This window comes from Acipenser ruthenus, chromosome 14, assembly GCF_902713425.1.
Source record: "Acipenser ruthenus chromosome 14, fAciRut3.2 maternal haplotype, whole genome shotgun sequence".
Taxonomy (NCBI): domain Eukaryota; kingdom Metazoa; phylum Chordata; class Actinopteri; order Acipenseriformes; family Acipenseridae; genus Acipenser; species Acipenser ruthenus.
This window is the reverse complement of record NC_081202.1, coordinates 15,122,449-15,137,271: the sequence shown is the minus strand read 5'-3', so window position 1 is coordinate 15,137,271 and position 14,823 is coordinate 15,122,449. Positions and strand designations below refer to the sequence as shown.

Genomic DNA, 14,823 nt, shown 5'->3' with positions numbered 1-14,823 from the left:
ACATCTGAACAGTTACAATTTAAACTGGAAGACACAGGATGTGTCTAATTGAGGCGCTCCATGTAACACTGGTACAACATGCATTTTAGTTTGTGACCATTTAAAAAAAATATGGTTTGTACCCCACTGTTACTTGAAGTAACCTCAATAGTAAAATGTAATATATATATATATTTTTTTTTGTCCAGGAAATATTCTAATACAGATGATACTATCTTTAACTATCATTACCAATGATTTTCTTTGTGGGTATAATTGGCAAAGAATATTTTTACTTTAAATATTAATAGGAAGCGACCCAATCTACTAAATCCACCATATATCCTAATATGGTGGCAAAGTAATGCAAAATCATTTCTTGTTTAGTTTTAGCCTGCAAGGGCGTGAAGGGTGAATTTAAGGTAAGCATGTCTATATTTTAACTTGATGACAGTAACATTTCAATACAGTGAAATGTGTATATTTGCACTTACTGGTACATAGTAATAAACTGAGGATGAGGGTTCACTGGGTCCAGTGGTCCATAAATCAGATGTACTGAAATACAGGAAGTAATCCTTATACTAAGTGGGGTGGGTATTGTTCACAAAAAAAAAAATGTGGTAGTTACAAAGCTGCCACAGTGTTTGGTGACCATGAGACAGACTTCTCAATAAAGTCCTGTTACAGTCGTTTCAGTGCTACACTTTTCTAACCTATGGTCACAGTGATACAGACCAGTCACTTTCCAGATAGTTGGTACACTGCTTAGTATAAATTAACCATTCCATTGACACACTATTTTAAACACTTGAAATATCAACGATTCTGATCTTTCACATATTCATTTTCCATCATGTTTAAAAACCATTCAATCGGATATGAAATTCCCCTTGAATTATGCCCCTGGTGAACACAGATTTACTGGGCATAACAAAACTACCCCATTTCCATTCTACAGCTGTAGCCAAAAGATGCTTCATAAAGTCAAATGAAACCTGCAGAATAATGTTACAGTAACATATTGAATTACATAATGCTTTGTAGTTTTCCATATACTTAAATGAAAAACTAACAAATTGAAAAATGTGACTGATATAATTTTGTAGTTTCTTTGATGACATGATGTTAAATAAAATATGTTAATATAGTTTTTCTTTTATTCTATCTCAATCCTAAAATTCTAGGTGATGCAAAACTTTTGGCCACAGCTGTATATTTCAACAGGGTATATATTCAAGTAGGAACACATAGGATTAAAAAAATAAATAAATAAAAAAAAGAGAACAGAATGTTTACGAACAAGAGGCCATTCAGCCCATCCATGCTCATACAGAATTGAACTCACAAGGTACTGTTGTAGTCGTGAGGGCCCCAACCCATCGGTCTCTGTGCTTCAGTCTCTGGTTAATGTACTGCAAAATACTAAAACAGAAATAGCTTTTAGGTAATTTTAATTCTTCAAACACAGGGAGAATCATTATCTTACAGGACTATATTTTGGATCACTTTTGTTTGATAAACTATATCAATGGTAGATTTTCTCTTAAATCAAATAGGTCCTTGAATGCATCTGCAGGCTGATAAACATCATTAGAAAGGGTTCAGTGTAATCATAATTTGTATTTAAAACTAGGGATATACTTTATTATAATTATTACATATATAGGTTTTAATATATGGCAAGCCCCTTGTATGACATGAACTCCAAAATAATAGAACCTTTCAAACAGTGGCCTGATCTCATTAAGACATTATGGGATTTGGGATTTTGTTATTTGATTACAAAGCAACGTGGCTGCACGTGGAGTATCTGTGTATGAATAACATGGGCTCAAACACCCACATCCCCATCAAAACCTTACCTAGTTCACTTCCACACATGCTGAAATGTCTCTATACCATGCTTCGTTATCAACATCCATAAATTAGGGCTCCCCTAATGCAATGCAGAGATGCAAGAACAGACATATTACCTGTCCATGACAAGGTGGCCATCGTTTATACGGATCCCTGTCCACATATCCCAGAATTCACCATCTGTTGGCTGAGTGTATGGACCAAAAACAGCACCAATTCTGCAACATAAAAACAACACTACTCATGTATTACAAAATTGCAATCAAACTGAATACTCCAGTTTAAATGTAAAATCAGTCCTATTTGCATTAACCGGTTTCTGTAATACCTGGTAATTTTTCCTGGATAAGAATGGCTCAACTCACCCCTTTGAGAAGACGACAAAGTTAATTAGTCTTGTCAGAATAATTTTACCATGTTGTTTCCTATCTATGTAGCTATTTTATAATGCACAATGTTTTGTTGTTTTTTTTTCCAAAGTTTTGTCAGGGCAACTTTGACACAAACTTAAAAATACATTAAAAAATCGTTACCGAAGGGGTTATACAACAATCAAAAATCAGGTAATATAGTACGAAATTAATCATATTAAAGACTGTATTGCGAGCTGTAGTCATTTATAATAATGTGTCTTTATTTTTACATGCGCAATATATTTACTAGTATTTATGAAATCCACAATGTGTGAATGAATGATACTAACTTTGAATACACTACCTTTTTTTTTTTTTTAACAGAAACTGTAACTAATATTATTTTTAAAACACCACATTATTCTTTAACAAAAACTTTCTAACCACCGTGTTTGAGTCGCACAGAATTAATCACTGCCAAAGAAACAATACGTGCAAGATAAATACAGTACTTCCATTTTGACAAAATAAAGGCAATTAAAACAAAAACACTTACAGGTTTGTCACTGAAACCAAAACCTAGGAAATCCAGTGCAATCACTCTGCTGAACCTCTGATCCAGTCTGTCCCATATCTAAAATAGAAGACAAAATGTAACAAATATATGTATAAGCCAATGTGTTGTTTAACAGTTCTTTATAGTTCAATGTCATTACAAAAATCAGATTACCATTTACTTTCTTGAATATCCATACCCTTTCATGGGATCTTGTTATGAGAATGACCTTCCTCAGGTCTTGTCAAGCTTCAACAGTATGATGCGCAAGACACATCATTAAGTCTATCAAAAATGTCTACACTAGTCAACACTACTGTAACTCACCTTATACCAGTCATAACTTGATGTTGGGAATCCATGCAAAAGTATAACCACATCAGAACTTCCTACTGCACCCAAGGAATCTGACTCGAAAGACAGAAAAAAAGCAGAAACAAAGTATGGAATCAAGCCATAATATTTACTGTCAACATTTGGAATCATGGAGGATAGATTATATATATTAATATATATATATATATATATATATATATATATATATATATATATATATATATATACACATACACACACACACACACACAATTGTTACAATATGGATTTTGGCCCGAGAATATATTTCTCACTGCTCTCGTCACTGACCAAGTCCAACAGACAGTTTTAGTTATGGCTGCATGACAGGAATACAAGGTCTTAAACAGCCTCAGATATCTAGAAAGTATATTCCCACTGTATAACAAAACAGTAATATGTTAATAATTCCTCTCACCTCTGTAAAAGATGTGGTTTCCTTTGAATGTAAAAAAGGCCCCGGCAGTTTTCCAGGAATTAAGGGTTGGAGAAATGTGGGGTGGAGGGATGTGGAGATAGACAGCAATGAGGGGCACTGTCAGGAGCCCAACCTGAATCCACCACTCCCTCATCCTAAAAAAAAAAAGAATACCAAATATTAATGAATGTCTTGGAAAGCCTATGCAAACATATATGCCAACCTGCATTTATAAACAACCCATTTTGCTGGTCACCTGACAGTTGGTATGTGAAAAATATTAAATGTGTAACCCCCTTCTTACCAGCGATAAGAAGTAACAGTGTGTTAGAGAGAACCTAAACAGAGAGAATCGTATTCTTTTTACATAATCTTATTAACGGACCGAGAATTAAATAATCTTTCTTTTATTCTTTTATTTTTTTCTTCTTCTTATTAATACTGAGGCAAAACGTATTTACAACATTTAAAAAAGTGGTCCACCACTTCCACTACCGAGCTGGTAAAACTCTGGCACAACTTACCAATGTATAAAAAATGAATAAATACATGTCTTGCTATATCACTGATCAGCACTTTGAAGTTAATGTTAACGAGCTCTTGTGTCAATAAAGGAGCCTTTGCTTTATAAATGTTGGTAACATTCAGCAATATATGTGATTTCAATAAGGTCCTACTGTATTCTTTTTAAAGAAATTATTCAACCATGAATACAACTAAACTATGTGTAGCCCAGCGAAAACGCTACGACGTACACACTACTCTGTGTCGTGTCATCCGTAGGTATTTAATGTCCTAATTGAAATGCAACTGATTAAACGTCAAATCACTTTGCAGTAACATGACATTAACAAGTTTAACGTAAACATTTACTATTTAACATTTTAAAACGTATTTTTAATAAGTAAATCACATACTCAGTGTTGTCCTGGTATGTACATACCTGCTCTTAAGTGTCTGACCTCATTGTGAACTCGTGACCTTAGCACGTCTGTGATTGAAGCTATGTGACCTGCACTATATCAGTGTGGTACGGATAAGTGAACGCTGTAATTAAAATGAAAAACAGACACCACGTAGACGACTGCCTTCTACGGGCAAGGAGAACTAACAGCAACTAATTTATACATCAAAGCCAGAATCGAGTATCGTTGTCAATACGAACTTCTTCAAAAAACAAAATCTAAACAGGAAAACGCGCCTGAGATATTGCAGACTATTTTACCAGTAAATCCGCAAAGTGAATGTGTGTTTGTTTTTTTCAGAAAAAAACAAAACATGATAATAAATGTTAAGGAGGTGACCCATTTTAATGGTTCGCGGTTCATGAGCAAATGGGTATTCTATACGATACATGTCAGGCACATACAGAACATGTCCGATTCTGCCCTCCCTGCCCAAATCGTGAATGAAGATGACTTGTTACATTGTACAGTAAATAGCCTACTATTTTTTACACAAATGCGAGTACAAACGTTTATAACGTAGCAGAACAGTTTTGGGAGACTTGTATTGCACACCATAGTTTTGACTACAGCGATTAATGTGTTGGGTCTTTTCTTTTTTGCTTCTGTTCTGACTAGGTTGTACAGTGTTATCCAAGGATAACATAATTTGAAATCCCAAAGAAGTAAATAGCAGAGATATTTCACTACAAATAACACAATGATTCAATCATGCACGGCTGTCCATTTGCATATCGAATCACCAAATCGTTGAACTAGGGGACCTATATACAGTATCTTATTGTAAAACGCCAAAGGCGGGATGTGGGGAGGGAGTCGAGAGATCAGCGTCAGTGCTACCTAGCAACAATTCCTAAATGTGTGAACAGAGACTTCGTAAAAAGGTTCCCTGTGATTGGCTAACATAGGTTTCATTCAATCAAGGAGAGGTTTGTTAAACCGTTCTGAAGGGACGTGCTTGTGTTCAGTTTGAAAAAAAAATGTCGGCTAGAAGAGGCTTTGGTAACACAGAGGTAATAATAAATACAATTTGATATTTGTTTATTTATTGTATATATTGTGTCTAGTGTTTGATATTTTTGAGGTTTATAAACGCACAAAATAGAATGGCATATTTTTTACGCTGCTGAAAATAATGCAGTCATGCAGTTATTGGCACACAGGCTTATCCAGAGCTTTGCCTTTGTGTTAAATTATTTATTTATTTTTAAATGCCTGAAATAAAACTTTTGAGTTATATACCTACCGTAAACGAGGTCTGCTTTGGGGATGGATGGTCCATTGATGGCAGTCTTGGACTAGGCTACAACAACTACGCAGAGTAGCACGTAGCAATGCACTGTCAGGCTCTAAATATAATAATTTGAACATATCACTCAGTGCTGTGTGTACCTACCACAACATATACATGGACTAAACCAGCATATTGTTACTACTGTAATGTATTTGTTACTAGTTCGACACTCATTACTGAGCTGTAGCGCTTGGTGATGTGCTCCTGGGGCTGTGTAGTATGAGGAAGTTGGTGCGTTTAACTTTGTTGACAACAAGATGGTTTGGTTCAGTGACCAGGTTAGTTTTAAGTTTCACTTCCCACCCCGAAACCACAAAAGTACACCGCTAAGTAACTTGCTTACCATTGGCACCAGGATGTCAAAAAAAATTGACTTATGATATATACAAACATCTCGCACATATTTGTAGGCCTTGGTTATATTATCCATTCAGGGATAGAAATGAGACTCCTACTGCGTAGCAGTTTCACCCATTCCAGATTTTTGTAAGAAGTTGATTAATCACAGGACTGAATCAAACTGCAACTGTATGCAATTCGAGTCTTGTAGCCATCCCTGTATTTTACTAAAGTAGAGTGTTTTTGATCAATTTTAAAGTGTTTAATTTTTAGGGGTGTTAATCATTTAGTTTAAACGTTATCCAAAGATTAAACGTTTAGAATGGTCTAAACATGTAAACTACTATAAATATGGTTGTGAAATATAATGGTCTCAGTGTACAGTAGTAACTGAACACTGCAAGGTTATTCAATTAATAATCCATATTTATTCATATTCTACTCCATGTACCCATTTAGCCAATACACATATTGTAGTCCTTGTAGTGCTTCTTGTTAATGTCATCTCCGATTGGTTAAAAGTTTGGTAAAATAAATAAAATCTAACACCGCTAGTCTTTTTTTTTTTTTTCCAAACTCTAAATATCCATTTCCCTCTATCATTTGTGAACTGTCAACCATAAGCAATTTCATGTAATTTTTTTTTTTTTTTTTTGCAGTACTTAAAAAAGAAAGTTCCACAGAATCCAAAATACCAGCATGTAAAAACAAGGCTTGATACAGGTAATTCAACATCTGTTTATATTCTCTCTCTCTCTCTCTCTCTCTCTCTCTCTCTCTCTCTCTCTCTCTCTCTCTCTCTCTCTCTCTCTCTCTCTCTCTCTCTCATATTAACATATATATGTATATGTGTGTATATATATATATATATATATATATATATATATATATATATATATATATATATATATATATTATAATCATTATTAATCTGCTTTATTTATGTAGCAAATATTTTGTACTTTTGTAGTCTCAAAAGCAAGTGTATAATATTTCACATACATATTCTGCTGTTCCTGTTAAAGGGTATCACCAAAAATATGTGAAGTAGGCTAGATCAGCCAAGGTGTCTGTACAGTAAATAAAGCATATAAAGCGGCAGCACTATCTAGTGACCAGAAATATATTGCCAGTGAAATTGAAGGAAACTATGCACAGAATCTTATCATCAAATGGCACTGGTTCTTGCTTCTATAAAGACTATTTGGCTGATCTAGCCCTCTGTGACAGAAAACTAGAAATGAAAATCCCTGTGACATAAGATGAAATGTTCCATGTCAATATTTGATTTAATGTTGGCTTTAAAAAGAGCATGTACTGTACTGCCAGGATTATATTGTGCTGTTTTTATGCCTTAAGTATGTAATGTTATTTTGTGAAAAGTATTTGTGTGGGCCTAACATGGCATTGCATTTACTTTACGTACGGAAATGCTATGTTGCAGTTTCTAAGGATCTAATTTCAGTTATACTAGGTTAAACAAAATGTAACTTGATACATTTTTATTTTTTTTACATTGTATGGAGAGTAGCTATTTAAAACGGTATGAATAAAGAACTGGACACCAGGGCTATGACACTGCACATTGCAAAAAAAATGTAAACACTATGGGAAAACCACATGTATTGCATTCTTATAAATGTAATTAATATCAGCAGTATTTTAATAGGTTATATTTAGGCTTGCTACTACTCGATTTTTTATTTTTTGCCAAATCGACAATTAATATCAACGTTTATTTTAGAGAGTTATTTACCGAAACCCGTTTATCATATTCAACATGCAACAAAACCATGGTTACCAACATTCTAATTGAAATAACATTTGGTTACAGCGGAGCTATACCTTGTAAAGAGAAAGATCCTTCACAGTTTAAAAATGTTCTCAAATAAACCGTAGAAAACGCAGCATACACAGACTTTTATAGCACACTATACGAGTACAAATATGCCCAGAACAAAACATTAGATAGTTGAACAGAACTAACTTGCAGTTATTATTCGGGGTCTGAGCTCCCTCCTCTCTAGCTTCAGCACAGCTACAATCAGAGTCAATGGAAGACAAGGCAGATGGGCCGCTTCGTCCTGCCACAGAGACTTCAGCTGTTAGTCAGCGTATTGTGCACAGTATTCATTAAGTGTTTTCCTCTTGCGCACCATTTTCAAATCAAACTAGTAACTGTCACCGTATACCTACAGCAAAATCTTACCTACGCCTTAACCCACTAATTTCAAAGTAGGCGCTTTGAATGACAGGTGCGCTAGGCAAATGAAAGTGCACAGTCGGTGCAGGTCTTGATGATTGACAGTCATTTAAACTAATGAGAGCATTCTAGCGCTGCTTCAGTCAGCGATGACAGAACAGGGTGAAAGTGACAGTGAAACTACAGTACTAACAGACCACTGAGATGACTGACAGCGACCCCTAGCCATTCGGAGCGGAACAGAGATGGGACAGACAGTAAGTATAAAAACTACACAAACTAGAGATGATTTCTAAATGATTATTTTTGGTAAGAAAATAAGAGTGGTTTTACCGACGTTTATCCTATATAAATTTATTTCAGTCGAACTCAATTCGACATTTTACGAGCGTTGCCAATTAATATCGAAAAGTAGCAAGCCTAGTTATATTCTATCTGTACTTTAGCTATTTGCAGCATCATTACATGCTTGTCATCATGCTAATATTTAAAATATTGCTTAATAGTTTATTTTTATGGTATATTTATTAGGCAACAGCTTGAGCAAATACATGGAAAAAGTGGAAGAGATCAAAAAAAGTAAGTTCAACTTGTTTATGTGAAATTCCAGCAGTTTGTATTATTTATAAGGTTTAGGTTAGTTTCTTATCTGTTTTCTAATGTAAAGTACCTTAGTATCCTTTCAGTGGTTTGCATAATCACTACAAATGTTTTCTTTGTTTGGTGGAAGTTATTTCAGGGTTTCAGGTTTATTTCAGGGAATGACTCTGTGTCTTGTTTTGCAATTGCCCTTTCAAAACCAATAGAAGAACCCCAGACATCTTGATATTAATGGACTGTGTACTGCTATACCTCATAGAATGGTTACTTTGGGCTTACAGTTGCCTCAAAGCAGGTATTAAAATACATCTGCAAGAGGTTAGCACACTTTAGAGAGAACTTTAGGGAGAACTCTTCTGAAGACAGTCCTTGTGGTTAATTAATAGAGTCAGTAAGTTTTGTAAAAGTAATGTCAGCAAATTAGGAGGAATCGCAAAACGCTGACAACCAGGACCCAGGTTGGTGATGCTGCTGCAGATGAAATTTGTTTTCACATAAAGGTCAAAGAAGACCTAGTCTGTTCTGTCATGCTAGAAAATAATTTTAAAATATAGCTTGTTTTCATGGAATATCTGAACTGCCAATGGAGATGCAGAGTCTTGATAAGATGTTTTGTTCTGTTTTTTTAAGACATGAAAATGCAATTTGATTATTAATCAAGTGATTATGAAATAATAAGAATCTTGCTATAATACATTTTCTTTAGATTACAGATATAAGAAAGATGAGCTGTTCAAAAGACTTAAAGTGACAACATTTGCGCAGTTGGTAAGTAAAATATATTGAGACCTTTTCAATTAATGTGTCGGAATAATACCAACTTTTTTATTGCTTTTCTATAGAAATGTGTACGTCATGACAATTTGGCATGTTTATCATGACGTAATGAGATACTTTGTAACAACTGTAAGTCGCCATGGATAAGGGCGTCTGCTAAGAAATTAATAATAATTATAATGTTTATGTATGTTTCCTAATTGTGTATCCTGCTTCTGGGCGGTCATTTTCTCCTGTGTGTATATGTGGAGAGGGAAACACATTTCTTTTTTTCTTTCAGGTCATCCAGGTAGCTTCAGTATCAGATTTGAATAATGGTGAAAATAATGAGGAGTTATGTAGGCTAGATGGTAAGTTACTTTGTAATGGGCTAGGTTACTTGCTGTCTTAATTGTGTTTGAGTACATTCAAGATTACCAACAGTTGTACAGAGATTGCAGCTTTTATTTTCTCAAACAGGGTGATTTAGAAAGTAAGTTTACCACATCAACGCACCATATCATTGATGTGCTTACAAAATACAACAACATTATTGCCATTATTGATTTGTTTGTTTGTGGTAATATTTTTAAATTTAATGTTGTTCATTATTTTTGCTTACTGTAGACAACAGTTCAGTGCTGTCTGGCACAGATGCAGAACTGCTTTCAGAAAGAACCAATGGAAGGGGAGGCCCTGAGGGGACACTGCAGACTGCACCAGTGCAGTTTATTGATAACAATAGTGATTCAGGAGAAACAGAACTTTCACCAAGGTCAACACTTCAAAGGTAAAAGTTATGAAAAGTTTTTATCAAAATAAATCTACTGGATTATACTCAACATATTCTTTTATTCAGTGAATTTGTTTGTCTAGGAGTCCAAGGTAATTTTTTGTGTTGCTGTGCTTTGCATATTCGGTTGCATTTTTTGTTTTCTCATGGATTATAGACACATATAAGCCAGTTCTATATAACATGCTATTCATATGTTCTGAACAATGCATTAACCAATATGACAGCCAAAAACATATATTCTGTTCAAATGAGTGTTTTTTACAGTGTAATAAGTGGCGTTGGAGAGATGGATCTAGATAAGACTTCACAGAAGAATGTAAACAGTACACCAGCTTCAAGCCCAAGAATCACAAATAAACCATACACTGACTGCCCGTACTTGCTGCTAGATGTTAGGGACAAAGATGAGTATGAACAATGCCATATTATTGGAGGTAAGAAATTTCAATTAAAGGAAAAAAAATAAATAAATAAGTTACTGACATTTATATATTAATTTTGTATTTTGACAAAGTATACATTAAAGTATTTTCTTATTAATGTGTGTGTGTGTGTATATATATGTATATGTATGTATATATATGTATATATATATATATATATATATATATATATATATAATATATTTTCCCCACAGCATACAATTACCCCATTGCAACACTGTCCCGGACGATGAACCCATACACAAAGGAAGTGCTGGAATATGTATCTTTTTACCAGTATTTTTTTCCTACGTACCAGTTTCCATATTTAGAGTTGATCATATTTTTTGTTGCTATATACACAACATAATAAAAGATACTAAGGTTTATAGCACTATCTTTGATTCTTTGTAAAGAAAATACATTCCTTAATTGTAGTACAGTAGAAGAGGAGACACTTTGGGTGATTTCAGGACAATGTGGGGCATTACCAGGATTCGCCTGTGTTGTTACGTCAACCCCACAGTGCTGTAACATCACCAGTCCCTGGGAAAGGTGGGGCTTTCCTTAGGTAGTAAGACTGCATTGATGGTTTCATCACATCGGTGGACCCACACTATTCCCATAGTGTGGGGGTGGTCGGGTTTACATTTACTTATAAATATTTTGCAGAGTTGAGCTCACTAACAAAGCAATTATAAATAATAATCTTGTGGCTGTTTGTTAAACCTACAAAACAGGGAGACGTGGTGTTTTTTTTTTTTTTTTTTTTCTTAACCCATGACTGCAGAAAAATGCTTCTGGCAAGATAATTATTCTTTATGATGAAGACGAGAGAGTTGCCAGCCAGGCCGCCACCACGATGTGTGAAAGAGGATTTGAGAATCTGTTCATGCTTTCAGGAGGTGAGCTTTCAGATCATTTTGCTTTTCTACAGGAGGTTCGCATTTTAATGTTAAATTGAAAGAAGAAATCATTTGTATTGGTAAATGTGATGTAAAGCAGAGCAAGACCTGATAAGAAGTTAGCTTAGCTTTTTTAATTTGAACATTGAGATATTTAATTTGTTTTATTTAACTAGTTGCTTGAAAAGGTTATATTTTTGTAATTAACAGCATGTCCATATCTTTAATGTCTGTCCAATTCAATAGAAAAAATATTTCTATGTTTTTATATTATTTTTCTCTCAGGATTAAAAGTGATAGCTCAGAAGTTCCCAGAAGGTTTGACAACTGGTTCATTCCCACCATTGTGCCAACAATCAGTTCCACCAACATCTGGTCGCAAACGCTCTGCTCCAAGACCACCATCGTACCCTGCTGAAAATAAGTGGCAATTTACTCCTGAAGATCTGAACAAAATACAGTTTTATTTGGAAGATATACTAATTCCTACAAATACCAACAGTAAGAGACATCAATAAATAATAAAATGTCATTACAGTGGATATTAACTACCCTCCCATTTAATAGTCTGGAGACCTGACATTTTCTACAAAACAAAGGTATATGTATCTGGGGCGATGGTACGTTAGTATTGGTATGTTCTTTGCTGTTTTGGTTCTACTAAATTGGCATTGTTGATGTTGAATATTCTACAGATAGAACAAAAATAAATTCATCAAGACTAATGCCCTAAAAAACACAGTAGAAACTGCTCCCCATGTTTCTACATGAAAAAAGAGAGCATTTTTTTAAATACAGTGCCCATGACATTGCCCTTATTTTTGCTCTTAACAGCATGTTTCTGTTTTTCAGGTCGTTTGAGTCGTCTTTCAATGGGAAGTGCACAGTCAAAGGTATCTAGTACAAGATGCAGCTACACTCCATCTGTTTCTGGCTCAGACAGCACCCGGACTCAAAGCAGCACTAGACATTGGAAATGACAAATGTTTTGACTAGAATAAATGTTACTGTGTCGGATGTCACCAGAATGTTATTTCAGCATCAGGTGTATTCTGTAAATATATTTTAACTTATTTTAATCCAAATATAAATGCATCAAATTATGGTAACATACAAATATGGTGCCAGGTGAGTGATTAACAGCTCATTTACTGAATGTAGATGTGTGCCGTACAATATCTTGCAAGTTGATCATTTCATATGATCAATACATTAGCTGCTATGTATGCTGAAGCGGCCAACTTCACTCTCTCTAGATCACTTGGCACAATCAGTGGTGATATATTATTAAATTAAAGAATGTGCATAGCCAGTGTCATTTTTAGAGCAGACTACTAAACAAAATGACCAGAAGAATCAAAACTTTTATTTTTGCTAAACAAACACTGTACCTGAGCTACTGTAACTACAAAAAATGATTGTAGGGAAAAACTTTTTCTAGAAAGGTATATGCAAACTTTAAAGAACCAAACCATTTGATGTCTTTGATCACTGTTTCATGAGATTTAGCAGCAATTAGTTGATAACTGCTCTAATAAGTGCAAGTATGTTTCCGTGACATTGGTGTTCCCCGAGTACTGTATCTGGAATCCTAGTTAACTAATGGTGGAAAAAGTAGTGATGCATACTTCTTTCAGATTTAATAATATCCACAGTATTAAAACATGTTTGAAAGGAATGATATTTTTATCTGTATGTTGCCCAAGATTACATTTAAATAATTTCTTCACAAATGGCACTGATAGTGATGTTTGTAGCAGTGGGAGGGAATTCCTTTGAAGACTGGGGGCAGGCTTTCAAAACTCTTGTTAAGCTTCATATTCTGAATAATAAACTATCGTGAATGCATACAATCTGATAGGAATAAAATAACAGTACACTTCACAATATGTATAACGATTATCTATTTGAAGAGCTAATGGAATTGAAGTCAATAAATTTTTTTTTTAACAGACTAAAGACAGTGTACATTGTGTCGATTTAGTACTCTCACAACCAGTATTTTTACTTATTTGAAACTGCCTAATGGTAATAAAATCTTATTATAAAGGTTACGAAGTGCAGTACCAATATTCATTTGCAGTTTAACTTCATTAGATTTAAGTTTATATTTTAAATGCTTGTCTAAAATAAAAATAAAAACTTGGATCACTTGCCTTTTTAATTTTGTTTTTTAGTTATGAAAGTTTCTTAATTTTTTCATGGCTATTATGAAACATTCACCTAAAATACATTGATGTTGTTTCCCAGGATGTTTAATGTACCTGGTACATATTATGCTTTATTGGGTGGTAAGTGGTAAGAACGAGTTGTTGTTTTTATTGTTAAGTATTATGTAATATAATAAAGCATGTAGAGGTACATTGTGTACAATAGTCTTTTAAAAGGATTTGATGTTGTAGCTCTGTGAGTGTTATAGTTAGTAATCTCCGTTTTGTCAACAGATATAACATCCATGTTTCCTGTTCACAAGTGTGCACAAGATGCACTGATAATGATGTTGGGCTGGCTGGTAAGAGCAGATTGTGCTTATAAAAGGTCCTGATACTGCAATAATCTGTCTTTTATAATGTTCATTCTAGTGAAGCTGGTTATTGTAATGGAATTTGTTTTTCTAGAAACATTTGATCAAGGAGGGATCAGAACCAAATGGAATCAATCTAACAGATGCTGCCAATTTTTATGCATTCGCTACCCAATGAGTGCATTGGCCTTACTGTGTCGACAGAGCAGTCAATGTCTAACAACAAGTTGGAAATGAAACTGTTTGAGGTTTTCTATTCAAGTGTATCATTGTTTTTCCTTTGTGTGACTAGTGGGATATCTATCATTTGCTTTCATTGGGATCCCTGTGAATACCAGATGGTTACAATAAAGAAATTATCTCTATTACAGTTCCCTAAATGTAAAAAAAAAAAAAAAAAGTTGTGGGGAAAAAAACAAAACATGCAGAGTTTTCTACATATATTACAGTTTTTGAAGAAAATATATAATATTGTTACTGCAATAATTTAATACACATT

General features: G+C 34.2%; 2 protein-coding genes across 2 annotated transcripts; one reads left to right on the top strand and one right to left on the bottom strand.

Moving 5' to 3' along the window:
- Positions 1-10: 10 nt before the first annotated feature.
- On the bottom strand, positions 11-4,532 carry LOC117420107 (mesoderm-specific transcript homolog protein-like). Its single transcript, XM_058986499.1, has 8 exons — positions 4,464-4,532; positions 3,521-3,675; positions 3,076-3,155; positions 2,749-2,826; positions 2,168-2,180; positions 1,956-2,076; positions 1,328-1,404; positions 11-537 (listed from the first exon to the last, which is right to left on the bottom strand). The coding sequence occupies exons 2-8, from the start codon at positions 3,672-3,674 to the stop codon at positions 470-472; spliced, it is 591 nt and encodes a 196-aa protein (XP_058842482.1). The 5' UTR covers position 3,675; positions 4,464-4,532; the 3' UTR covers positions 11-469.
- Positions 4,533-5,379: 847 nt separating this feature from the next.
- Positions 5,380-13,948, top strand: LOC117419597 (centrosomal protein of 41 kDa-like). Its single transcript, XM_034032490.3, has 11 exons — positions 5,380-5,498; positions 6,778-6,841; positions 8,853-8,900; positions 9,628-9,689; positions 9,979-10,048; positions 10,305-10,467; positions 10,738-10,907; positions 11,111-11,178; positions 11,686-11,800; positions 12,086-12,301; positions 12,653-13,948. The coding sequence occupies exons 1-11, from the start codon at positions 5,466-5,468 to the stop codon at positions 12,778-12,780; spliced, it is 1,137 nt and encodes a 378-aa protein (XP_033888381.1). The 5' UTR covers positions 5,380-5,465; the 3' UTR covers positions 12,781-13,948.
- The last annotated feature ends 875 nt before the right edge of the window (positions 13,949-14,823 follow it).

Bases quoted from the DNA above. Each gene is read 5' to 3' on its own strand.
- LOC117419597 (XM_034032490.3), top strand. From the start codon at position 5,466: ATGTCGGCTAGAAGAGGCTTTGGTAACACAGAG. The intron at 10,468-10,737 runs GTAAAAGTTATG...TGTTTTTTACAG, and splicing joins CCAAGGTCAACACTTCAAAG to TGTAATAAGTGGCGTTGGAG. The intron at 11,179-11,685 runs GTATCTTTTTAC...CCATGACTGCAG, and splicing joins CAAAGGAAGTGCTGGAATAT to AAAAATGCTTCTGGCAAGAT.
- LOC117420107 (XM_058986499.1), bottom strand. From the start codon at position 3,674: ATGAGGGAGTGGTGGATTCAGGTTGGGCTCCTGACAGTGCCCCTCATT. The intron at 3,156-3,520 runs GTGAGAGGAATT...CTTTCGAGTCAG, and splicing joins AAACCACATCTTTTACAGAG to ATTCCTTGGGTGCAGTAGGA. The intron at 538-1,327 runs GTGAGTTCAATT...CCTGTATTTCAG, and splicing joins CACGACTACAACAGTACCTT to TACATCTGATTTATGGACCA.